We start from the raw sequence: 26,217 nt of genomic DNA on the forward strand, positions 1-26,217 counted from the left end.
ATTTATTTACAAATGTCGCAGCCCACCCCTCAACTAGGCGTCTTCATACCCCAAGGTACTCACTCAGTGCTTGGCACCTAGTGACCCTCTATAAATGTTCAGGAAATGAATGGAATGGAAACGTGGCTGAGAAAGAGGGAGAAAAAATGGAAAGGTAAAGAGAAAGCTAACTTTAGGGAGAATGTTAAGTTGTTCTGGACATGCAAATAAATTGTGAGGAGGTCAGAAGGACGTAAAAGGGAGGACCGCAGCTTCCCAGGCACGCACAGCCGCGTTAAGAGGCAGGGGCATGCATCCTCAACAGCATTACGAGGTAATTAGATATCTGGGTGAAAACGGCTCGTACAGACGGTATTATAGAAACTTAGAGGCTGGGGAAGTCCCTGCTGAGGAGGATGGAGCTGAAAAATGGCTTAATCAAGTGCCTTCTAGGTGCAAGGTGTGACTTTAATCTTTACAGCCTGATGAGTATAATATTATCTCCATGTTAGAGATGAAGCAAGATGCTCAGAGAATTTAGGTGGCTCAGTGTCACAAACTACCATGTGGAAGAACCATAGCTTGCCTCCAACGCCCTGTTCGTTTCGCCACACCTCCCCTCTGCCTTTCGGAGCCACCGGGCTCGGAGTTGCCTGCTCCGGGGTCAGCACCCCCGACACCCCCACGCAAGCCGGGTCCGCACGCCCGGCGCTGACCCCCGGCGCGCCCGGCCCTCCCGCGCTCAGTGCGCCGGCGCGCCCGGGCGCTGCCCGCCCTCGGGGGAGGGGCCCACGGCGGGGGAGGCGGCGTCGGGGCTTCGGCCCCGGGAGTCGGCGCGCTCGCGAAGGCGGAGGGCGGGGAGGCGAGGGGGGGAAGGGGGCGGGCGCGAGGCGGCGGCGGCGGCGGCGGAGGAACTTGTTGCGCCCGCGACTGCGCAGTGCCGCTCCCTCCGCTCCAGTTCGCCCGGGCGGGCGCGGCGGCGGCGGGCGCGGCGGCGCGGGCCGGGGCGATGCGGCGCTACCTGCGCGTCGTGGCGCTGTGCCTGGCCTGCGGCTTCTGCTCGCTGCTCTACGCCTTCAGCCAGCTCGCCGTGTCCCTGGAGGAAGGAGCGGGCGGCGGGCGCGGGAAGCCGCAGGCCGGAGCGGCTTCCTGGCTCGCGGGCGGCGGGCGCGTCGCCGCGAGAGGGGCGGGCAGCGGGGGCCTCGCGGCGCATCCCGGCCGCTCGGACAGGTACGGGTCGTTCCCTGCTCGCAGCCGGGGCCGGGGCGCGGGGCGCGGGGCTCGGTCCGTGCCGCGCCTCCCGCCCCCGGGCCCGCGCCTCCCGCGGCTTTGCCGCCCTCTCCGACCCCCTCCCCTCATTTCCCTCCTTCCCCTCAGCCCCGGAGCGAGCCCGGCGCTGCTCCAGCCCGGGAGCACCCCACGCTTTTTGTGTTTGTCTCCTGACCCCTTCCTTATGCGCTCTTTAAAGCAGTTAGAAATTAATTTCCAACTTTTAATTGACAGTTGCTTTTTTTTTTTTTTTTTTCTTTTTAGGAGTCATTGAAAATAAGAGGTGCCCCACAAAAGCCGTCTTGCTGTCTGGCTAGTGGGAATTCCCTCTTGTTTCCATGGAGTTCAAGTTGAGATATTTAAACATCAGGCTGGCGCCCTAGTTCAGTTTTTTTCCCTCTCCGGAATGGGGCGTCTCATTTTCGTGTGTTATCGCTTAAATTTTTCGTTATTGGTCGGTTAGTTAAATCTGGACAACATTCATGCGGATTGTGAATTTTTCTTTAGGAAACAATCGGTGTGTTCTGAAACTTACAGCAAGTTAAGAAACGAGCGATATTTAACATGCTCGCGTCTTTTGTGAGATGGGGGATAGAGGTATCTTTCTTTAAAAATCAGGGTTTGAAAAGCAGCATAATGACTTAAGTGGATTTACACAAATCACTGCCAGAGTTGGAATCAAGATGGGATTTAAATGGAAAAAAGAATGCAACGCATTATGAATGTTTAACAGAATCTGAGCGTTTCCACTTCCTAGACAAATAGGCTCCTCTGTTTGTGGGCATCTTGCTGCTTCCTTAGTAAGAGGCAAAGGCTGCTTTGATATGGGAAGAACGTATGGGGCCGGTAGGAGGAGGGAATGCAAGTCCGCTATAGGCTGCTTAACATTCTTCTGAGAGTTGATGGTCTTTCCCCAAATGAAAGGGGGACGTTTGGGCGGAAGAGCAGCGTGGAGAAAGCTGGATTGTCGTGTTTTTACACTATGACTTGATTACAGTCAGGCGAATTCCTACGACGTCAGGACTCTATTCGTAAAAGCAGAACCACTTCCAGAGCCGGGTGTGTCAACTCTCTGTTATCCGTCCTGGGCGAGGCAGTGACTTGAAGACCTGGATGAGCTCATGACAAATGAGATACTCATGAAAAGCTGGTCATGGTCTATTATGTTATTGTGAAGCATTTAAAATTATGGAAAATAAATTGTTTTTGTATTGGGTAGAATTGTAAGGAAGCAACATTTTAATCAAAACATTGAACAGGATTGGATTGTGATATTAGCATTTCAATTCGATACAGTAACATCCATTTTTAGTGCTTTGTTTCAGATACTTTATTTTGTGACAGATTTTTTATAAATTGTATTTGCTTGGCCAGCTGATTCTAACAAAATTACTTTATTTGAAATTCAGAAAATAAACACCTCAGTTTTAATAAATGCTTTATAGAGCCATTACTGAAATCTTAAGTTCCATGTGTCAGAATCCGGCAACTAAAAAGCTGTATGTTACAGGTCCTGTGAGCAGCAGAACTCCTCATTTTAAATGAAGCATACATTTAAGTTAAAACTAAAAGTGTATCAGTCTTTGTACAAATGTGGTGAAGTACATTTCACCACATGTGCATGTAGAAGGAGAAATTTGGGCAGAGGAACAACATGGAAAAGCTGAATTGTCACGTTTTTACCCTATGATTTGATTTCGGTCAGGAGAATTCCCGAGACATCAGGACTCTTTAATTTTAGATATTATTATTTATAACATCTTATTAGATATCTTGTAGAGTTCAGTCATCTTTTTTGGCTACCCTGCAATAGGGAGTAGGTATCCTTAACCTCTTTTCCTGCATCTAAATGGTTTGACCAAGCTCTAGAGGGCATCAGTAATTGGACCAAGATTGGAAACTATGTATCCCTTGATTGCTCTACCACTGCTGTTTCTTTCTTTTTTTTTTTTTTTTTTGTGAGGAAGATCAGCCCTGAGCTAACATCCATGCTAATCCTCCTCTTGTTGCTGAGGAAGACCGGCTCTGAGCTAACATCTATTGCCAATCCTCCTCCTTTTTTCCCCCCAAAGCCCCAGTAGATAGTTGTATGTCATAGTTGCACATCCTTCTAGTTGCTGTTTGTGGGACGCGGCCTCAGCATGGCCAGGGAAGCAGTGCGTCGGTGCACTCCTGGGATCCGAACCTGGGCTGCCAGCAGTGGAGCGCGTGCACTTAACCGCTAAGCCATGGGGCCGGCCCCCTATGACTGCTGTTTCTATAAAGCTGCTGTGATAAGAACTTCCTCTAAACAGCGTTTCATCAGTGGAACATGGGGCTCTGAGGCAAGCAACATCCTCCTTTTATCCGTAGGACTCAGTTATCATTGCATTCTTACTTTTTTGGAAGCAGTCTTACTTGAAAGATTAAAACTATTATGTCTCACTTTCATTTAAAACATGGGATCTAGGGTCACACGCGGTAGGTTCTGTTGGTCAAATCTTATAGAAAGTATTCATTGCACGGAATTCCGTGACAACAAAATACTTGGAAAGGTCCTTCCAAGTTGTCAAAGTAAAAGCTCTAAAATGATAGGAACAATTTTTTAGTGAAATCTACTATTAGTGCATTTTGTTTAAATCCATTTTCTGGTAGTTAGAAAATGCACAGGTCTTAGAGTTGGACAAACCAGAGTTCTCATTCTGGCTCTGTTTGCTCTGAAAGCTTGAACACCTCTCTGCTTCAGTTTTCTCACGGGTAAAATGTAGATAATACTTACCTTAATTTGCAATAGTCAGAATTCTTAATTGTCAGTGATTAAAATCCAAAACAAAACGGATATTTATAGGCTTATATGGGTTGCTGGAAGGAACAAAATTGAAGGAAAAATGCCTGGGCAGCTCCAGGAACCTTAATGACTGAAGACTCTTATTCTTTTTCACTGTAGACGGGCCTTGTTCATGGGGTCTTTCTGCTCCTTGCAATGCTGCTGCTTTAATCTCAAATAGAAAATTCTAGGAAAAGGCTCTCATTGGACTTGCTTGTATCACCTGTCTGTCTGTGGACCCGTCTGTCAGTGTTGCCTGGGATGAGGACCTCTGATTCTCTGGCTTTGTGTGGCTTGCACTTGCCTGTAGCAGACACAATAACATGACTGGTGTTGGAGAGGTGTGGTGCCTCAAAGGAGGGGAGTGCTGGGTGGGCAGTGGCTCTTCCTCAGAGAGAGACTCTTAAGCTGTGCAGTATGGACAGACTGTATGAAGGTATTCAGTCTAAAGCAGTTGTTATTACCAGGCATCAGTACTTCTTCAGGAGGAGTTACACCCTTTTGTGACTTGAGCTACTCAGGGTGATTAACTTCTCCCAATTCACTGATGAATCTTGATGGTGATTATCAAAATCTCATCCTCTTGTGGCTCTACAGCAGTGTGGTAGTGGGGAACCAAGAAATGTCTAAGCATTTGAATGATACATTTCTGGACCCGTCATGCCCTTTGTGTGGAGTCGCCTCACTCTTTTTCGATCTCGTTTGGCCATTGAGTGTTTTTTGTTGGGTCCTGTGAACACAGTTCGGATGTACTGAGAATTTAAAGTGTGGGAAGAGCAAGGGCTTTGGAGACAGAGTTCAGCTTTACCACTTAAGGGCTGTGTTAACCTTGAACACATTTCCTCATCAGTTCAATAGAGGTAAGAGTATGTGTGATATTGGGTTGTTTGTGAGAATTGAAAGGAAATAGCTTGTATAGATTCCTGAGCATGGTGCCTGGCACAATAAAATTGTAGCTGAAATGGTGATCATTTTGATCACTTAAATTTTAATTGATTCTTTTCAATTTCTGACGTCTGGGAAAAATATGTCCTCAGGCCTCAGTCCAGACCTTCTAAAGCAGGATGCCTGGCAGTGGAGTCTGGGAATCAATCTTCTGGATACGTGCTCTGGGTTATTGTGATAAAACCAAAGATGGAGAACCACCGATTTAGCTAAGCATTTTTGGACCACTATTTTCACACTACTGTTTTTGGTGGAGACTTTTTTTATCCCCTCTTCCCTGCAGTTATTTTTGAAGAAGAGAGGAGTTGGGGCAGTGAACAGTGAAGAAAGCTGTATTACTTACTAAAGCCACCTTAATCTCAGCTTGGTTAATGCTGAGATGTCTTATATAAAACCAATACCCTGTGCCTTGTATTTTAGTTCATTGAGGATCGTACTTCACGTGGTTGTAAGTGCTTAGCACAAACCTGACTCATAATTAATTCATTAAAACAGTATTGTTCTATGATTTTGGAGGCGAAACTGCTTAGGCTAATGAAAAAATAATGTGTACTGTTGATTTAAAAATCCTATGTTAAAACATTAAGATTATCATCTATTTGTCATACCTGTTGGAAATACTTCCCCCACATGTTGACTTAAATTTTTTTCTGTGTGTATACCATGTGAAGTTTAAAATTTTTGCGTATTCAGATTGGCAGTTTTTTCCTTTATTGTTTCTACTTTTGTCATGCATAGAAAAACTGTCTACAACAGGGTTTTTTGCCCGCTTCTTTAACATTTAAAGCTTCAATCCAGTTTTTTTTGGGGTGGGGGGCAGGGTAAAGTGATGCTAACTCAGTTTTGAAATGGTAATTGTAATTGTTCATTGCCATTTGTATATAAACAGTCCTTTTCCAACTTCCTTAGTATTCATGAAATTAGAGATTTAAGAAAGAGAAGTGAAGACGTGACTTCGAGTTAGAAATTAAGTAGTCTGGAGACACAATTTTTAGTTGAAAATGAGTGACCCAGGCCCTGATCTTCAGATAATGGTGGTTTGCAGTATCATAGGAATGGTCTCCTTTACTGTGGCTGGAGGCATCTCTGCTTCTCTCACACAGTCACAGTGTAGGTGTCTGGGACTTAAAGCTGCATTCGTGGCTTGCAGCCCTTCATCCAGACTCACTCCCACATTCTTATGCTGGATATGCCTAAACTTATCCCCGACTCTGTAAGTTGTGCGTGGTTTTCACTATAGCCTCGTGACTATCATGGACATTTTGAAATAAAAAAATACCTTTTCCAGTTTAATTTAAAAGTATAAAAGACTTCCTGTTATTGGGTTTAAGTAAACTTCAAGTGTGAGAACTGTTATTGTGGAGAGCATTGTTGTTAAATGCTCTGTTTAATCCAGAGCATGAAATGTCTCAATTTTTGAAACATTTTTCAAGTACTGAAATTTTGGAGAATTATGTTTTTGATTAGTTTTCTTTAACTTTTGAAATAAATGTAAGTTCACAGGAAGTTGCAGAGACATCCCATGTACCCTGCACTCAGTTTCCCCAATAGTTACATCTTACATGAGTGTAGTGCAATACCACGATATCCGGAATATATACGTATTAATCTAGTGCAATATTATAACCCCAGAAATTAACATTGGACAACCTATAGACCTTGTTCAGATATCACCCGTTTTACTTGCTGTCGTGTGTGTGTAGTTTTATCACATGTAAATTTGGGTTACCACCTCCACAATCAGGATACAGAACTGTTTTCTCACCACAAAGATCCCTTGTGCTACCCTTGAGCAGTTTGCTTGTAGACAAGCCACCTAGAACCTGAAACATTAGGCTGTATGAAATTTGAGGACAAGCCATAGTAAAATTTTATTTCAGTTTGATCCACAGTGAAAAACCTTTGCCTTTATGGACTTCACTGATTTTGAATGTCAATGTTTACTGAAGTCATACCCACTGGGCTCGGCTCTCAGTTTTTCCCCATTAAAGTTATTTAATAGAGTTACCTCTTTGAGTACTGTATATCTAATATTCCATTTCCAATAGTTTTAAGAAATAAAAGCAAAAGCAGCTAATAACCAGAACTTGGATAACTCCCTTTACCTTTCCAATATATTTAAACTTTTATTTTTTTCTGGCTTGAAAGTACAAGTGCTGTCTCCAGATTAGTCGCTTTTCCTAATTTATTGCTTGTAGTAACAGTTACTGGTACGTCATGAGTTTCTACTCTCTGTCTTGATCTTTAAAACCAATTTTTTGTAAGTGAGAGAATGTAAGTTTTGGAGATAAAAAACTTTAAGTGAATTATTACTACCTCTTGCTGGCAGCAGCTCAGTATTTTATAATTTTTTTTTAATGGTAAACAGCATGTGTACTCACTGGTGCATATGTTTCATATTTCCATTAAAGAAAGGCAGATAGAAAACATCCCTTCTATAAACTGTGTTTTCTAACATTGGCTTATGGTCAACAAACTTACCTAAAACTTGACTTTTTCCCTGCAATTTCATCTGCATTAATTACTTTACAATGATTACATGATCTAGCAATTCCACTTGTAGGTTATACTCAAGAGAATTGAAAACATATGTTCACAGAAAAATTGTACTTGAATGTTCATAGCAGCGTTATTTATAATAGCCAAAAAGTAGAAAACAACCCAAATGCCTATAACTGATGAATGGATAAATATGTGGTATATCTATCCATAAAATGGAATATTATTTGGCCATAAAAAGGAATGAAGAGTAATGATAAATGCTACAGTGGATGAAGCTTGAAAATATTATGCTAAGTGAAAGAAGTCAGACTCAAAAGGCCACGTATTGTATGATTCCATTTATGTGGAATGCCTGTAACAGGCAAATCTATATATAGACGGAAAATAGTGGTTGCCTAGGGCTGAGGGATTGAGGAGTGCAAGTTGAGGCAGAAAATGGTATTATTACATAATTTCAAGCAATAATTTTTACAGAAAAATTTAGGGAGTCATTTTCTTTGAGACTTCATTTTCCATTTTGATTTTCTACTGTTGTAAGGTTTGACAGGGGGAGATGGGATAACCAGATTATTATTTCCTTCCTGGAACAAAGGTGCACTTTAGGTGTTGATTATGAATAAATTGTGGATTTGTTGAAAGAAAGCTGTAATAATGTCTGCATCTGAAAGATGGAGATCTCTATTTGAACAGTTTGTTGTGAGGCTTAAATGGCTGTGAAAATACTTGAATCTGAAAAGATCCCTGTGTTAGTTGATACCACTACCATTGAGCCTGTCTCTAGCATGAAATGCAAGACTTAAAAAATACGTAACCGTGTCTGGGAGGGGACAAACATAAGTTTCCTGATCAAGTTGTATGTTTTACTGGGCTGCACACATTTTCTTTTCTTTTTCTGATTTACCTACTGTTTAAATTAAGTTATTTAACTTTTCATGCTGTGCTTGAAAATGGTGTCCCTTTAAAGGAAAACCAAATTACAATGTAACTTTTTTCCATTGATTTAAAAATTCTGACTTTGTAGTTTTTTTTTGCAGCATAACAGAATTACCTAGGCAGCGTTACTTAGGTAACCCCTGTGCCTGCCCCTGTTCTCAGAGATTCTGATCTGGTATGGGGCTCTCTGGGTGATTTCCCAGAGAGAAACAGATCTACCTAATAGATCTGGTATGGGGCTCTCTGGGTGATTTCCGTATGCAGCCTGGGTAGCCTCCCTTAGACTTGCTATTTGTGAGAGTGTGCTCAGAGATGTTTGCAAATCTGAAATTTCGTAGACCTTTCGCTTTAAGAACAGTAACTTATAATTGAATTTATAGTGAGAGAAAACAGCTACGGGTGATGGGACATGAGGTGACCTGGTTTAGTGACTCACCCTGACTTCATACTTGCTTCCTTTAGTACCCAGGCCTCCACTGTAGTGAATTTCAAACTAGACTATTGTTTTGAAAAGGAGTAACAAGGAAAAAAAATGCTTTTTGTAATGTGAGGCCTTGCTGGTTTTTTTTTAACTCCAACCTGCAATCCAAGAAGAAAGATCACCCTTGATCCTCCATTTTAGCTTGTGTAATATAGTGAAACTGAGATAATGTAGGTAATGAAACTGAGCCATGAATATCAGCATGATTTCTTATTTTTCAATTTAAAACACCTTACAAGTAGCTTGGATTGAGGATTAGTTTAAAAGCGTTTAAAGATCCTCTCTTCCCTTTCCACCAGCAGTTATGGCATTTTAATTTTGTTTCAGAATAAGCAAATATTGTGTTTGGCTGAAATGGATTTTATTCTAGGGGGAGTATATATAGTCCATGAAGGAAAATTTTAGAAGTATTTCCATATTTTCTGTGTTATCTGAGGAGGAGATTTTAATATAGTAGGAGAGTTCCTGACTAGAAAACTGTTTTCCACTCTGTAGTGTATTCTATCTAAAGGTTTTAAAGTTCTATTTAAAATAATGGCACCCCAAGTAAGGGAGAAGTCAATTTCCAAAAATCCTCAGGTTACCATAGCAATCTTGGATTTGCAAAATTGGATTTGCAGTTCTGTTGGTGTAAAATAGAACAATAAGTTATTGTGTTATTGAGTAAGTTCCTTGTTAGTTTTAAACCGAAATACTCATGTAGGACTCTTTATTTGTGTCTTACTCTGTTAGGTGTAAAGATTTCCCTCTGTGTTACTGGAATCCCTATTGGATGCTGCCCTCTGATGTTTGTGGAATGAACTGCTTTTGGGAAGCGGCTCTTAGGTAGGCACTTAATATTTAATTGGTAGATCAGTGTAGGTAAGATTAGATAGTAGATAATACATTTTTGACTGTAATAGGATGTAAAAATGTTTCTTTTCATGTAATGTAATACTATCATACAAGTAAATCATTTTCTGATTGGGTTTTCTATTCTTTTTTCCCACTTTGTAGTTGTTATCACTGATTTTTATAGTACATACTGTATAAAATGCTCTAAATATTTTTTAGATGTTATTAAGATAAACTATTGCTCTTAGAAGAATTTATGATGTAATTTTAGGTAACAAGTGATAAAGTGATAAACAGGTGATGAAGATAGACTTCCACTGGTATTTACAGACACATATATGGCATTTATCTAATTTAAAGCTGGTATGCTGAAAAAATGTTTTGTAGGTGGATGGGGACAACTGGGGAAGCATTAAATTGGCTATTAGCAGAGATTGAATATTGGGGAGTGGGAGGATAAAGATAAGTGTTTAATGATGGAGTGAAAGATACGACATTGTTTATTGACCTTTCAAGTTACTGAATAGTTTGGCTTTGTTCATTGAGCTGGGTGATGAAGGCACTGGGTTGGCTGACCTCTCAGGCTGCTTCCTGCTCTAACCTTCAATGAAGGAAACAAGTGTCGATGGGAATGGGATAACAGACCATCTCCCTGAGACAGTGGCAGGGGAGAGTGAGGCAATAGCCTGAAATGCCCTTCCTAAGAGTAAAATTTCTTTGCAAGTCACCTATTTCTACTGTATTTTTGTGGTTCACTTAAATTTTAATTCTGCTCATTCCGTTTGCCAGGCACAGTGCTAGGTGCCATAAACCAGACTCTGAGCCCGGTTAACATGGCTCCATCCTTCTGGAGCTTACATTCTGATGGGACTTTCACTCTAGTAAACCTGAGATTACAGTAGAGGGGGACAAGTTGTAGCTATGATGATGGGAGAAACAGGTGAGTCATCAGGTGGGGTCATCTTAAGGCATCAGAGAAGGCTTCCTGGAGGAGCAACTACCTGATGAACAAGAAATTAGCCAGGCTCAAGGGCAGGAGGTGAAGTACTCTAGGTGGGAAGAGCTGCATTCTTAATATACATTAGGAGTATATATTTTTAAATTCTTGTGTTCCCAATACTTTATGCATCCCATGAACAACTGGGAGGGAATTGTTGAAATCAGATATTTTAATTATATCTCATTGCTATGGAAAAAATTGAGTGACTGAAATTCTAATATGGGTTAGTCAAGTAAGATTATTCAAACTTGTAAAAACTAACTTTTTAAAGATAGTCGTACCCTTCAGCTTGTTCATAATTTTGGAGAATTGGAGCTCCATATTTTTCATTCTTAAAAAAGTTTGCCAATGGGTAGAGATTGGCAAACACCACTGTGCTATCTCCAGCCATGTGACATAAATCTACTCACTCTTGGAGCTGACTAAGCTTGAAAACTTTTGTGTACTCTGATTTATACAACCGGGGCCCTTTTGTAGTTACAGCATGAGTAATAATCTCCCTTTCTCCTCGACTGCAAGAGTAGCCCAGGGAAGTTGACCTCATCCGAATCCTGGAGCCTCTGCTTATTACTCCTTTTATTTTGGCTTCTCACTATTTTCCTAATGCTTCCAAGTGTTCCTTGGAAAGAATTACTTGTGGATAGATACATAATGTTGTAAACCCTCGTGCTTGTTACTCTCTTAAATTTGAGATTTTAAAAGTTACAGTTCTCTTTTATACTTTCTACTTGTAATATTGCATCTGTAGTCTATATCTGTAACCTTTTTGTTACATGTATCATGTCGTTATGTAAAATCTCTTGAACTTAGTTTCTTACTTAGAACTTAGGCTCTCTCACAGTTAATCACTCTATTCAAACATACAAGCCAAAATGCCATACAATTGCCGTATCATTCTCACCCTCCATTTCAGTGTTTACTCTAATACCTCATTTTTGCCTGACTCTAAGAGCTTGTCTGCCCACCTGGTAATAAAGCTTCTTTGAAATTCCCCTTTCCTCTCACCTTAGGTCTCACATTTTGCCTGACACCAGGGGGCCCTTAGCTGGCACCATTTTCTCCTCCCCAGGCCTGGCCTAGCTTTCCCAATTCTTTACGTAATATGAATTCTTTACGTAATTTTATTTTGATCAAGGCTCATCTGGGGGATTATTTCCTCCCAATTAATTTATTCTATGGTGAACATAAAATAACATAAAAAAGCAAAAATCACCTCAAGACCCATCACAGATGTTTTCACCGTCGATGTGTATAGGCTTGTAGTAATTCGTGTCTGCATCTGAGTCATCTCCCTGACTGTCCGAATGTTCACACCTCTTCTCTCTTCTGTCCTTGAAACAGAACCAAACACAAAATCCCTACAGCAGCTTGCTTTCAACCCTTTTTCCTTCAAGCATTCTTGGCTTACTCACTTTCTCTTCAAGAGCAAACTTCTTACAAGCGTATCTACTGGCCTTGCTTCCTTAAACAGCAACAAAACAACTTCACACCTCAGCCCGCTCATTATGAGCAGCGCCTGCCACCTGAGTAAAAACCAGCTCTCATTGCAGTCGCCTCTGACCTCTGAGTTGTTCTTCTGGGGCTAATCTTACTTTTCTTGTCCATTTGACACTGGTTACCACTTCCTCTTTCTTTCTTTCAACTCTGTCAGTCTCTGGCTCCTGAGACGTGTCTCAGCCCTTTGATCCCTCTGCTCCTGGAATCTTCTCTCTATTCCTGACTTCTAAATATTGATGTTCCTTAGGACTCTGCTCTTTTCTCTCTCTACTCCCTGGATAGTCACAGGATCAATCCAGAGCTCTTTTCTGAGCTGTATTCTGACTGTATTTCCAGCTGCGTATTGGTCATTTTGACCTTGCTGATTCGGATGCCTCAGACACTCTTGTTCAAACCTGTATTCTTGGTCTAGCTCCTCACATCTTCCCTCATCTGTATTTTGTATCCTGGTTGACAACTGACTTTCCACGTGTCAGTCCACAATGGCTCTTCTTCCCCATCTCCTTCCGCACCGTTGGTCCTGATAGCCTCTTCCTTCCTATTGCCTTAACTATGTGTTCATCACTTCTTATCCAGCTAGTGTGATCTCCCTTCCCTGCCCACTGCTTCTCCCTTTTCTGTATCCTCTCTGTTAGTGTACTCAACGGCGTCTGTTGTGGTTGTGAATCTTTATCCACTTCTAGACTGTCGACTTTGCAGGTAGATACCACATGGTGTTCATCATTTAAGCCCCATGCCTTGCAAGGTGCTTGGCAACCAGTAAATAACCAGTGATTTTCCCCAGCCCTTCCAGACCAGGTAGGATGTTTGTGTAGTGAGCTTCTCTAACAATCTCTATTTTTTTCCTACTTAAGCAATTACCATGCCCTCTAATTAAATCTTTTAAAATTCTGTCTTTGCACAATAGGCTGTAAATTGTGTGAGGTTAGGATCGTGGCTTTCTTGCTTATCCCCAGTGTCTAGCATATGAAAGGAGTTAAAATATTCATTAAAAAGAATGAATTATATCACTAAATTGTGTTCTACAAATTATACGGATTTAAGCCTGCGCCAGCATTGTGTGAGTGTACTGGTGTCCCATAACCTTAGTATTATTGGGAGATGTAATTTTACCACTTATTAGGGTAAAATGACAGCTTATTATTGATTTGTATTTCATTATTTGTTGAACATATATCCATATTTACTTAGCTTTTTAACCTTTTGTACTTTATATTTTCTGTATTGATATTTACCTGTTGAGTTTCTAATGCTAATTTTATGAACTCTTAGAATAATGTATTCTGCTTTTGCCATTGATTACAGGTATTTTCCTAATTTATTTCATTTTTTATGTTAGTTATCTTTTTATTATGAAAAATCTTAATTTTAGTATTATAAAATTCTGTTTCAATGTACAAATTTTTCTATGACTTGAGCTATTAGAATATTTAATCTTTCTCTTTATAGTGGGAATTGATTTTCAATGCATGGAGTCTGTGATTTTAGGTGAATTTAATGTTACCTGTATTATCTTGAGTGGTCCTATGCTAGTTTTAAGAGATATATTTTTACAGATTATTTTAAATTGTATTTTAGCAATTAATACTTATATTTCATGTTGAATTTTTAAATTCTCTCTTTTATGTTTTGCGTAAAAATCCTGAAGAATTTGTTTTTAGGTATTGTATTTGTTTCAAAAGTGATTTACATACAACTTTTAAAGTAGTTTTACCTAGTATGCTAATTCAGCACAACTCATTTTTTGTAGTAAGAGGAAAAATGTTTCTTTGAAGCTGTACATTAAAAGAAATTATCATTAGTGTTTCTGAATGTAGTTTTCCATTTTGTTCAATTGCAAGTTTTTAAAGATAGGTTCACGGCCGTTATTTTTTAGTTTGGGGAGATTATCAGAAATTTAATTTATTTAGTTTGACTTTATATATTTCATTAAAATGCTAATTCTAGTCCAAATATTAGTATACATTGTTTCTTTTATAGAGAAAACACTAGTTTAATAATAGGCTAGAAGAACACACTGGAAGCTTTTCATACTGTCTAAATAAAAAAATAGAAGAAAAATTATTATGATGTCTTTATAGCAGAAATGTTACTTAAGGGCCGGCTCTGTGGCTTGGTGGTTAGGTGCGCGCGCTGCGATGCTGGCGGCCCGGGTTCGGATCCCGGGTGCGCATCGAGGCACCACTTCTCTTCCCATCCTGAGGCCGAGTCCCACATACAGCAACTAGAAGAGTGTGCAGCTGTGACATACAACTATCTACTGGGGCTTTGGGGGCAAAAAATAAATAAAATCTTTAAAAAAAAAAAAAAAAAGGTTACTTAAAATAAGTCTATTCGTAAGACTTAGAAGTCTGTTAACAGTGTTTGTATTAGAATTTGTCATCTAAAACTGTCTTTAAATATTAACTTTTTTTTTCTGATTCCCTCTCTCAGGTTTTTACTTTGATAAGTTTTGAATCTACAGAGGTTACGAGAATAGTATAGTGAAGACACTGCGTACCCTTCATTGGATAGTTACCTATTATTGACATTTTGCCACTTCTTTTTTTTTGGTTGAACCGTTTGAGAAACAGCTACAGCCGTAATGACAATGCCTAAATATTTAGCATGTATCACCTAAAAACAGGGACATTCTCCAATATAGTCATATCACTTCAAGTTAACACTGACAATATATATATTCTTATTCCTATTTCCTTATTTTCTTATTAATGAACTTGATATTTTTTCTTCCTCATTCAGGACCCAGTCAAGGTTTGTTTGTTGCATTCAAGTGTTAGGTCTGTTTAGTCTCCTTTACTCTAGAACAGTTCCCCAGACTTTTTTGGGAGGTGGTGGTGGTGTCTTTTGTGACATGCTATTTTTGTTTTGTTTGGCAGACTGTCCCTTTATCTGAATTTGCCTGTCTCCTCATGATTAGATTCAGGATTTTTGGCAGGAATACTGCGTAGGAGACATTGTGCTCTTCTTGGGCCATGCCACCAGGAGGCACCTGATGTCATAAGTTTTACATTTTTGGTTAAGTTTGATAATGTGGTTAAGGTGGTGGCGTCACATTTCCACACTGTAATAGTATCTTTATCTCTTTTGTAATGTGTGGGGTAATACCTTGGTACTCTGTGGTTTTTGCATCCATTAATTATTCTTGTTCAAATCATTTATTACAATGGTGATTGCAAAATAGTGGTTTTTGTAATTCTATCGTTCCTTCTATATTTATTGGTTGGTATTCATCTTTAAAGAAGAGTTCCCCCTCTCCCTTACCCCATTATTTAGTGTCATTTTAGACTCATGGATTCATTTTTTTAATCTAATGTGTTATCATTCATTGCTGTCATAAGGCCTATATCAGTTGGCTCAGGTTATGCCAAATTTAGCCACGGGAGCCCTTAAGTATTATCTTTGAATCATCCGAAGACTTTCTTCTAATCATATATCTGTGCAAAAATAGGTTTGATTTAAAAATGTCCTTTTGAATAACATTTCTTGAAATTCATAGGGACTTTTCTCTTGTTCACACTGTGATTAAAATGTAGCACATTTTTATAGACCCTGACAAGATTATGCCATTTAATTGGACCAGAATTACTTGAATGGCTGCTTCCCTGTGACTTCTTAGAAGACTTTGGTCATCCCTTCCTCTGGGAGCTTACCTTGGATTTCTCCCAGTTGCAATTATTCCCTGTCCTTGGGATCTGGGGACAGAGTGGTGGGCAGAGACATCTTTAAAGTGTACGTTCTGTCTTGTCAGTTTAGGTGTTGGAGTCTGTACTGTATAATGCTTTTGCTAAAAAGGGACATGTAATAGAAAAGCAAATGTGGTGTAGTTGATGGTACTTCTTTTTTAGAAATTGGTGGAAGGGATGATGGCAGTGTGACTAAAACAAGCCTTGCTAAAATATCTAGGAGAAGTCCCTGGGACTGATTGTAGAGGGATTTTTTTTTCCTTGAAGAACATTTGACTTATTTTTCTCTTTTTGGTGAGGAAGTTTCACCCTGAGTTAACATCTCTGCCGGTCTTCCTCTATTTTGTATGTGTGTCGCTGCCACAGCATGGCTGACGAGTGATATACGTCTGTGCCTGGGATCCAAACCTGCGAACCCCAGCTGCCGAAGCGGAGCCTGCTGACCTTAACCATTGGGCCACAGGGCTGGCTCCTGACTTATTTTTCATAAGAAGGTTTATTATACTTCTTGTCTCTGTGTGTAGAGAATTCTGTGCAAATCAGCACCTGACTATTATGACTTACTTTTTAAATCTCTTGACTTTTAGCTTTGGGGCAGGATCTAGTTATGGCCAATTAAGCAATCTGAACCCATTATAGATTCTCAAGTCTTGGTGCTTTAATGAGGCATCATGAGAAGTAGGATCTGGAGGCATTTACCTGAAAGACGAGATAATTTAGAGCTCTGTGAAATTATGTCTTGATTGCCTTGTCTTTTACTTGTGTCATTGTGGCTTCCACTGATTTGAGATGAACTGGATTCACATCCCTTTGGTATGGGTCTAGAAAGTGTAGATGTCTAGTCTTCCCTCTGTTGGGTTTCAATGTTATAAACTGAGGGGCTCAACAGAAAAGAGGGGAATGGATAGAGGGTGTAGACAAGGGAGGGAGGTGCTACTTCTTTCCAATTGCTGTCAATAGAAAAGAACAGAGAGCTTTAAAAAGACCCAAGCTTATGCTAACACTAGATAGACGGAAGAAGAGGCACAGCAGGTGGGTGGGGAAAGGATAAACTTGCGGTAACTGTAACAAATGATGTTTTGCACAGTTGGGTAGCCATGTGCAAAATTATGCAATTGTCCCCTACCTCAAACTATTCATAAAATTCAATTCCTGGTAGATGAATATAAATTTTAAAGGCAAAGTATGTACTTAATATTATATCTTAATTTAATGATAATCTTAATACCTTGATGAAGAATGAAATATCACCACTGCTTCTGGGATGGTAAATATACTTCTTGCAAGAACACCACTTTATATGTGACTTCTCCATTTAATACCATTAACCAAGTGGTGTAATAATATTTAACTTTATGAATTATCTGGGGGAGGTTTCTTTTTCTTAAGAACAGGTTGTTCTTTTATTGTTGTTTTTAAAGAACCTCATCTATGGAATAATTGGCCCGTGAGCCTGAACAAAGGGCAAGTTATCAAGGTATTGAGGAGTTTTAAGTTTCAGCCTCCCACTAGAAGGATCAGGGAAGGAAATGACTCCTACGTTTTCTAGGATATAATATTTCGGCTGAAGAGCTTTTCTGCTCTGCTAAAGGCTGGCCGTTACCAGTAATTGTGTATGTGAGAGATGTCCCATATAAGAGAAATGAACCCATCTTCAGACTTCAGGAACCCAGGCAGACCAGAATAGCATCAGTTTCAACCACTGTCTTTTTTTTTTTTTGTTTATTGTGGTAACATTGGTTTATAACATTGTATAAATTTCAGGTGTACGTTATACTTCTATTTCTGTATGGATTACATCATATTCTCACGTGCACCCCCCAAATACTAATTACAATCCATCACCACACACGTGCCTAATTATCCCTTTCGCCCTCCTCCCTCCCCGCTTCCCCTCTGGTAGCCACCAATCCAGCCTCTGTCCCTATGTGTTTGTTTGTTGTCGTTATTATCTACTACTAAATGAGTGAGATCATACGATATTTGACCTTCTCCCTCTGACTTATTTCACTTTGTATAATACCCTCAATGTCCATCCATGTCACAAATGGCTGGATTTCATCGTTTCTAATGGCTGAGTAGTATTCCATTGTGTATATATACCACATCTTCTTTACCCATTCGTCCCTTGATGGGCACTTAGGTTGCTTCCAAGTCTTGGCTGTTGTGAATAACGCTGCAGTGAACACAGGGGTGCGTGTATCTTTAGGCATTGGTGTTTTCGTGTTCTTTGGATAAATACCCAGCAGTGGAATAGCTGGATCGTATGGTAGTTCTGTCCCTAACTTTTTGAGGAATCTCCATACCGTTTTCCATAGTGGCTGCACCAGTTTGCACTCCCACCAGCAGTGTATGAGAGCTCCCTTCTCTCCACATCCTCCCCAACACTTGTTGTTTCCTGTTTTGTTAATTATAGCCATTCTGACGGGTGTGAGGTGATATCTCATTGTAGTTTTGATTTTTATTTCCCTGATAGTTAATGATATTGAACATCTTTTCATGTGCCTGTTGGCCATCTGTATATCTTCTTTGGAGAAATGTCTGTTCAGGTCTTTTGCCCATTTTTTAATTGGGTTGTTAGTTTTTCTGTTGTTGAGATGTATGAGTTCTTTATATATTTTGGAGATTAACCCCTGATCAGATATATGGTTTGCAAATATCTTCTCCCAATTGTTAGGTTGTCTTTTTGTTTTGTTGATGGTTTCCTTTGCTGTGCAGAAGCTTTTCAGTTTGATGTAGTCCCATTTGTTTATTTTTTCTGTTGTTTCTCTTGCCCGGTCAGATATGGTGCTTGAAAATATGTTGCTAAGACCAGTGTCAAAGAGCATTCTGCCTATGTTTTCTTCTAGAAGTTTCATAGTTTCAGGTCTTATATTCAAGTCTTTAATCCATTTTGAGTTAATTTTTGTGTATGGTGTAAGGTAATGGTCTGCATTCATTTTTTTGCATGTGGCTGTCCAGTTTTCCCAACAACATTTGTTAAAGAAACTTTCCTTTCCCCATTGTATGTTCTTGGCTCCTTTGTCAAAGATTAGCTGTCCATAGATGTGTGGGTTTATTTCTGGGCTTTTGATTCTATTCCATTGATCTGTGTGTCTGTTTTTGTGCCAGTACCATGCTGTTTTGGTTACTATAGCTTTGTAGCATATTTTGGAATCAGGGAGCGTGATACCTCCAGCTTTGTTCTTTTTTCTTTAGCAATTTGGGGTCTTTTGTTGTTCCATATAAATTTTAGGAGTCTTTGTTCTATTTCTATGAAAAATGTTGTTGGAACTTTGATAGGAATTGCATTGAATCTATAGATTGGTTTAGGAAGTATGGACATCTTAACTATGTTAATTCTTCCAATCCAAGAGCACCGAATATCTTTCCATTTCTTTGTGTCGTCTTCAGTTTCTTTCAGCAATGTTTTATAGTTTTCCGTGTACAGCTCTTTCACCTCTTTGGTTAAGTTTATTCCTAGGTATATTATTCTTTTTGTTGCAATTGTAAATGGGATGGTATTCTTGATTTCTCGTTCTGTTACTTCGTTCTTAGTGTATAGAAATGCAACTGATTTTTGTATGTTGATTTTGTATCCTGCAACTTTACTGTATGCGTTTATTACTTCTAAAAGTTTTTTGGTGGACTCTTTAGGGTTTTCTATATATAAAATCATGTCATCTGCAAATAGTGACAGTTTCACTTCTTCCTTTCCAATTTGATCTCTTTTATTTCTTTCTCTTGCCTGATTGCTCTGGCTAGGACTTCCAATACTATGTTAAATAGGAGTGGTGAGAGTGGGCATCCTTGTCTGGTTCCTGTTCTTAAAGGGATAGCTTTCAGTTTTTTACCATTGAGGATGATATTAGCTGTGGGTTTGTCATATATGGCCTTTATTATGTTGAGGTACTTTCCTTCTATACCTGTTTTAGTCTGAGTTTTTTTTTATCATAAATGAATGCTGTATCTTGACAAATGCTTTCTCTGCATCTATTGAGATGATCATGTGATTTTTATTCTTCATTTTATTAATGTAGTGTATCACCTTGATTGATTAGTGGATGTTGAACCATCCCTGCGTCCCTGGAATAAATCCCACCTGATCATAGTGTATAATCTTTTTAATATATTGTTGTATGTGATTTGCTAGTATTTTGTTGAGGGTTTTTGCATCAATGTTCATCAGTGATATTGGCCTGTAGTTTTCCTGTTTTGTGTTGTCCTTGTCTGTCAACCACTGTCTTAAATATCTCCACGCTCTTAACAAAACAAGCTGGTTAATAGGAAGGGATAGATCCACAGTAAAAGCAGGAGCACATTATAGATATTCAGACTTAATTCTTTTTCTATTAGTATAAAATAATTCCAAATGTTCTAATGTTAAAACATTAAGATGTATGAATTTGATGTTCAGGTATGTTTTATATAGTCAATTGTTAGTATTTAATATTATTTGGTATGATTTTCTGTTTTCTGATATCCTGGTCAGTTGAGGGACTACCTATGAGCAAGAGCAAGATTTTCCTCAGAACACAGTTCCAGGTCCACTCTAACACAGGGACATGTGAATACTCAAGATTCCAAAGTCCTATGTTGAGGATATAACTACAGTAATTTTAGCTTGTAAATTTAAGAAAAATGATTAATCACCCATCCCTGCTACTTTAGATCTCAATCATGTATACATACAACTGTTAATGTTAAATAGTATGATTTCTAATTCTTACACATTTTACAGAAAAGGTCTCTGTAAGAAAAAGTTGAGTTAAAGTCACATTTGTGTATTTTTAGCTCAGAGTTCTTTTTTTTTTAGCGAGGAAGATGAGCCCTGAGCAAACATCCGATGCCAGTCCTCCTCTTTTTGCTGAGGAAGACTGGCCCTGGGCTAACATCCATGCCCATCTTCCTCCACTTTATACGGGACACCGGCACTGCATGGCTTGACAAGCGGTGCATCTGTCTGCGCCTGGGATCCGAACCTGTGAACCCCGGGCTGCCGCAGCGGAGCGTGCGCACTTAACTGCTACGCCACCAGGTTGGCCCCTCAGAGTTTTATACTCTATAATACTTTAATGTGTAATTAGTTTTGTATTCTCTTCCATTCTTAAATTCCTTTAGCTGTCGGTTCCAAAAAGATTATTTTATGCCATAATTACAGATGAGATCTTTATTTTATATTATAAATATGTTATTTAATAACAATGAAGTCAGTCACACATAATTAGTTCTATTCTTTATGTGCTAGTGAATTATTATTAGTCCAGACTGTTAAGGGGTGAGAAGTTTGCAAGCTTCTTTAGGCCTGGTGCTGGGCACTGCTGCTCCGTGTTAGAGGGAAAGTCTAGCGTAGCCTAGGCAACGACTCAGGTTTAGGAAATCTTTCGTTCCCAAAAGACATACTAGTGTTTCATTAGTATGTTCTAGACCATCCCAGAAATTTTTACGTCTCACTGGTTACTTAGTAAATGGGACTGAATGTGTTTCACTGAAAAAAGTTACATAAAGGCAACTTTTTCTTGTAATCAACATGGTTAAAGATTGGATATAATACTGAACTATTTATGGATGAATTTATGTCTGGGGTTGCTTCATAATGATCCGCTGGTTGGTGGAAGGGATGTGGGGAGGAGTTTTGAATGAAAGAAGAATGCTTTTGAATGGCTAATTGTTGCATCTGGGAGATGGGTACATAGGGATTTATTGTTGTATTCACTCTACTTTTTTATGTGTTTAAGTTTTTTTTTTAATAAAGTCTTAAAAATATTTGAAGGAAAACCTTCAAATCAGTGATGCTCCCTTTCTCATTGAACTCCCCTTTCTCTTGAAATCTCAAGGGGAGTTCCTTATGAGAATTGAGCCCTGGTGCCCCACGGCATTCAGTGAGTAGTGAATTAACTTCTCTCCAGTGCATCTGTATTGGTGTTATGTACCATTTTTGGGAGAATTGAGAAAATAGTCATTTTTTTTTGTCGTGTGGTTCCTAGTGAGGAACACTGGCTGAGAAAGGCTATTTGATAGTATAGAAATATACGAGTGATTCAACATTGTAATGTATGGTAATTTGGTGTGTCTTTTTTTTGGTGGTGAGGAGGATTCGCTCTGAGCTAACATCTGTTGCCTATCTTCTTTTTTTTTTTTGCTTGAGGAAGATTAGCCCTGAGCTAGTATCCGTGCCAATCTTCCTATATTTTGTATGTGGGTCGCCACCACAGCATGGCTGATGAGTGGTGTAGGTCTGCGCCCAGGATCCGAACCCGCAAACCCAGGCTGCTGAAGCAGAGCACGCCAGACTTAACCACCACACCACAGGGCTGGCCCCAATGTGTCGTTGCTTTTTAAATAGAAATTTCAAACTTCAGTTTTTGAACATGATCCAAATACCATGTTGTAAACATGTTACCCTATACTAAAACTGTTGGAAAATGTGGTTTTCTTTTCTATTAGGTATAATCTGAAAATACAGCCCGTTGAGAGAATGCACCTAGCTGTAGTTGCCTGTGGCGAAAGACTGGAAGAAACTATAACCATGTTGAAGTCAGCTATAATTTTCAGCATCAAACCTCTTCAGTTCCATATTTTTGCTGAAGATCAACTACATGATAGTTTTAAAGGCATAGTAAGTATTTGAGACTTAGTCAAGACTATGGAGTTGAATATTTAATGGTATACTGTAACAATGTTGTTTCATTCCTTCATTGAACGAGAGTGTTTATTCTGTACCTCTGCCGTCTTAGAGTGGGGAGTGCTCTCTGCTACCGCCTCCATGTTAAGAGTCCGGATCTAGGATGTAAGAGGAAGGTTTGTTTTTGAAAAGGAGTAGGCTACTTAAAGTCCTTTGCCAAGCATGGAGGTTTTATTTTACTGACTATAGTTGCAGGATGTTTTGACTGAGAAGTCCTGTGATTCAATTTTTTTCCTATCCTTGGCTTGGCAGTGCTTCAACCAGAATGTACACAAAGGTTTTAATTCCCTTTTGAGGGGAGGGAATTCTTGATTGACAGTATGGAGGGAAGTGGCTTCTTGCTTTGATAAAAAAAGTTCTTTATTTTGGTTTGTATTAGTTACAATCAATTTGGTTGTAATGGCAAAAAATCCAAAATAACAGTGGCTTAAATAAGATAGAAGGTTATTTCTCTTTCACATAAAAGTAGGCAGTCTAGGGTATGTGACATCTCCACATCTTCAGGGACTCTGACTTCTTCCTTGTGGCTGAGCCATCTTAAACATAAGGCTTCTACCTCATGGTCAAAGATGGCTACTCAAGCTCCAGCCGTCACACCCATATTCTAGCCCATGTGAAGAAGGAAGGAGTGAAGAAGGGTGATCCCCTCCTTCCCTCTAAGGACACTTTCCAGAAGTTACACCTCACATTTTTGCCAGTATTTCATTGGTCTGAACTTAGTCATGTGACCATACCTAGCTGTTTGTGAGGGTTGAAAATATACTCTTTAATCAGGGCAGCCGTGTAACCTCCTTAACAACAACAACAAAAATACTGTGCAAGAAGAGGATAACAGATACAAGGGGGAGAATATTTAAGAAAAAGTAAATTCACCTGAAGTCTCAAATCTCACTACCTTTTGTTCTGAGATTGGTGGTAAAAATGATGATAATGATTATTTCCTTCCATCTATCTCTATCTGTCTACACTAAATTAAGCTTTGAAGCCGATTTGAATTTTTGTGCTTGGTCTATGTAGGAAAAAAAACGTATTTGATGATTTTTCAGCTTAAATTAGTTCATTTTGCCTATTGAATGAAAAATACTACTTCGGACCTCAAGTCTTCTAGTTTACTGACAAAATCCTTGATTCCAAGAGGTATAAAGCTTTACTGTTTTAAAATATTTCTAGTGTCTGTATTTTTGATAAGTGCTTCTGTGATCTTGATCTCATTATCTAGATTGTTCTCTAAAATATTAACTGAGGAATTAATCTTGTCCTAACAGTTCATAGGATAATAGCAGGTTGCTACTAACTGTGGAAAACTTTGAAAATGTAATAAAAAAGCAAAATAAATTTATAGCATCATCTTATATGCATCCTCTGTGTGTTGTGTTCAAATCTGACTGAGTTGTTGTTTGTGTAACATTTACTGTATTTTTAAACGAAGTTTAACTTCGTAGTGAACTCTGAGAATGTTTGGTTTTGCTTGTGATGAAAGAGTATCAAATATTTTATGGAACATGCTTTTACTGCAATAATTTAGATTTACTGATTAAATACTAGAATGTTAATAAAAAATGACTAAGATTTCATTTTGAAGTTGATATTGAAAGGATCTCTAAGTGATTTATAAGTCATGGAGGGAAAATAACATGCTAATGTTTTAAACTAATTACCAGAGACATCAAAGCAGAGTGTTGGAAGTAAAGATATTCCCTTAAACTATGTTGGAAGGCATTAATCTTTTTAAAAATTACTTGAACACAGTCATAATTTTGAAAAAGAACATCTTCAGCCTGTTACATAAACAAATTAGTTTTTTCTCCCCCCATAAATAGTTTGCAAATACTCTGTAGGAAATTTGAATCAACAATTCTATTGAAGCAACCATGATAGGTAATAACCTGAATTTGAAACAATTCAGTGTCTTGAAATGCACTCAGGATACTAAAGAGTAAATGTGTTCATTATAAATTTTCAGATCTGTTTTGCTTTTTGTAATAATTTTTTAAAAATTAGCATTGGATATATATTTATCAGAATATTTTATTATCAGGAATATGCATGCATATTGAAACTACATAGATGGATAAATATTTTCTAATCAGTTTCGTATTGGTCTGACTTTGAATGAAGCGTTTTCTGCATCGTACATACTATGGGAATAAAATTAGTGCTTAATTTTTCTGAGTTTAATTTGTTTAGAGTTTGAGAGGATTTATACATCAGTTAAAGTTGAGGGAGATGAACAACTTTGCAAGGCTCTGTTAACTTCCTGATTTTGTGATTGATATCTTTATAACTTTTATTGTGCCTCGGATCTATATGTGGAGTCTTTCTGGAATATTACTATGATTTTAAGATTTTGAATGAAAACAAAATGATGGGAAAGAAGAATCTGACTTTCTCTTACCTGTCTACAGCATAAAATGTATATCTTATTTTTTAGCTGTTTTTGTTTCATAATCTGTTGGTTTATGAGTTTACAGAGAAAATGGGAAGTGAAACAAATCTGAACTTTCTTATTTTTTTAAATATTTTTTAGCTTGACAGCTGGTCATTTCTACAAACATTTAATTATTCATTATACCCGATAACTTTCCCAAGTGAGAATGCAGCGGAGTGGAAAAAACTCTTTAAACCGTGTGCGTCCCAGAGATTGTTCTTGCCAGTAAGTTTTTCCCCCAGTGTTCTTTTTTATTTTTTGAATCTTGCTTTTACACATGAGTTAATGAAGAGTTACATAAAAATCCAGTTAAATAAGCACACACATATGATTTTCCCTTTGAATGCTAAAAAAACAAACTTTCCATAGAACAAATAGAAGCTACAATAAAAACCTCTGTTAAAAATGAAAAATGTAAACTATGAAATGAAAAACTATTTCTTACGTTTTAATTTATTCAGTTGCTATAAACTCTTTTATCTCTAAGGAGGAATAGAGGTTGTCAGATCTTAATGGAGCCAAGTCTGTTGCCAGCAGAAATGCAGTGACAGTATTGCCTTCCACTTGCAGACTACATTTATAGTTGGGGAAATGAGGTAGATTGCATCATTAAATAACCATTTCTGTCTTATACCAACCAAGCCAACTTTTTCTAACTGGTATTTTAACACAAACAGAAAATTTAGGGCATGTGAACTCGAAGGGAAATGGGAACCATTTATTCAGTGGGGCTGGTGTTTGGTGATGTTCTCTGGTGATAAACCCTGATTGTCTTTTTTTAATCTAAAAATATTCAGAAGCAAGCTTATCTCTTACATTTTAAATTGATTTCACCCATAGTTTAAAAATTCACAGTGGTTGTTAGGACCACTGTAATGTTTAAAATAGTAATGGTAGTAGAAATATTGATTTTAAGAAGCTCAGAAGTTTCTGGAAAGTATGTGAATTATGGGGAAGAAACCCCAGTTACTTGCTATTATTACTTGCTATATTATGGCAATTCTTAGCATATTAAGAATATAGTTTACCAAATCCAGGATGTCAGTGAGATTTAAAGTTGTTATAATTTTGATAACTGAATCTGCCTAACCAGTATCTTTGTTGCTGTGCATAAAAAATTTGGATCCTAGGATCTTTCTCATTCTCCTCTTCCATTGTAAGGAGCACACAAATAAAGGATTAAGATTGGAAAA

At 38.6% G+C, this 26,217-nt stretch overlaps 1 protein-coding gene across 2 annotated transcripts in view; it reads left to right on the forward strand.

Annotated features, from left to right (window-relative positions):
- Positions 1 to 973: 973 nt before the first annotated feature.
- GXYLT1 (glucoside xylosyltransferase 1) overlaps positions 974 to 26,217 on the forward strand; it is a 51,373-nt gene continuing 26,129 nt past the window's right edge. The window contains exons 1-4 of one of the 2 annotated variants that reach the window (XM_087442557.1): positions 974 to 1,209; positions 9,648 to 9,740; positions 22,359 to 22,530; positions 25,124 to 25,249. In XM_087442557.1, the coding sequence (XP_087298683.1) occupies positions 989 to 1,209; positions 9,648 to 9,740; positions 22,359 to 22,530; positions 25,124 to 25,249 (612 nt within the window). In that variant the 5' untranslated portion in view covers positions 974 to 988. The remainder of the gene's footprint in view (positions 1,210 to 9,647; positions 9,741 to 22,358; positions 22,531 to 25,123; positions 25,250 to 26,217) is intronic. The other variant, XM_087442558.1, reaches the window with a different exon arrangement.

Source organism: Ceratotherium simum, chromosome 17 (genome assembly GCF_057802395.1).
Source record: "Ceratotherium simum simum isolate JZ-2026a chromosome 17, ASM5780239v1, whole genome shotgun sequence".
Taxonomy (NCBI): Eukaryota; Metazoa; Chordata; class Mammalia; order Perissodactyla; family Rhinocerotidae; genus Ceratotherium; species Ceratotherium simum.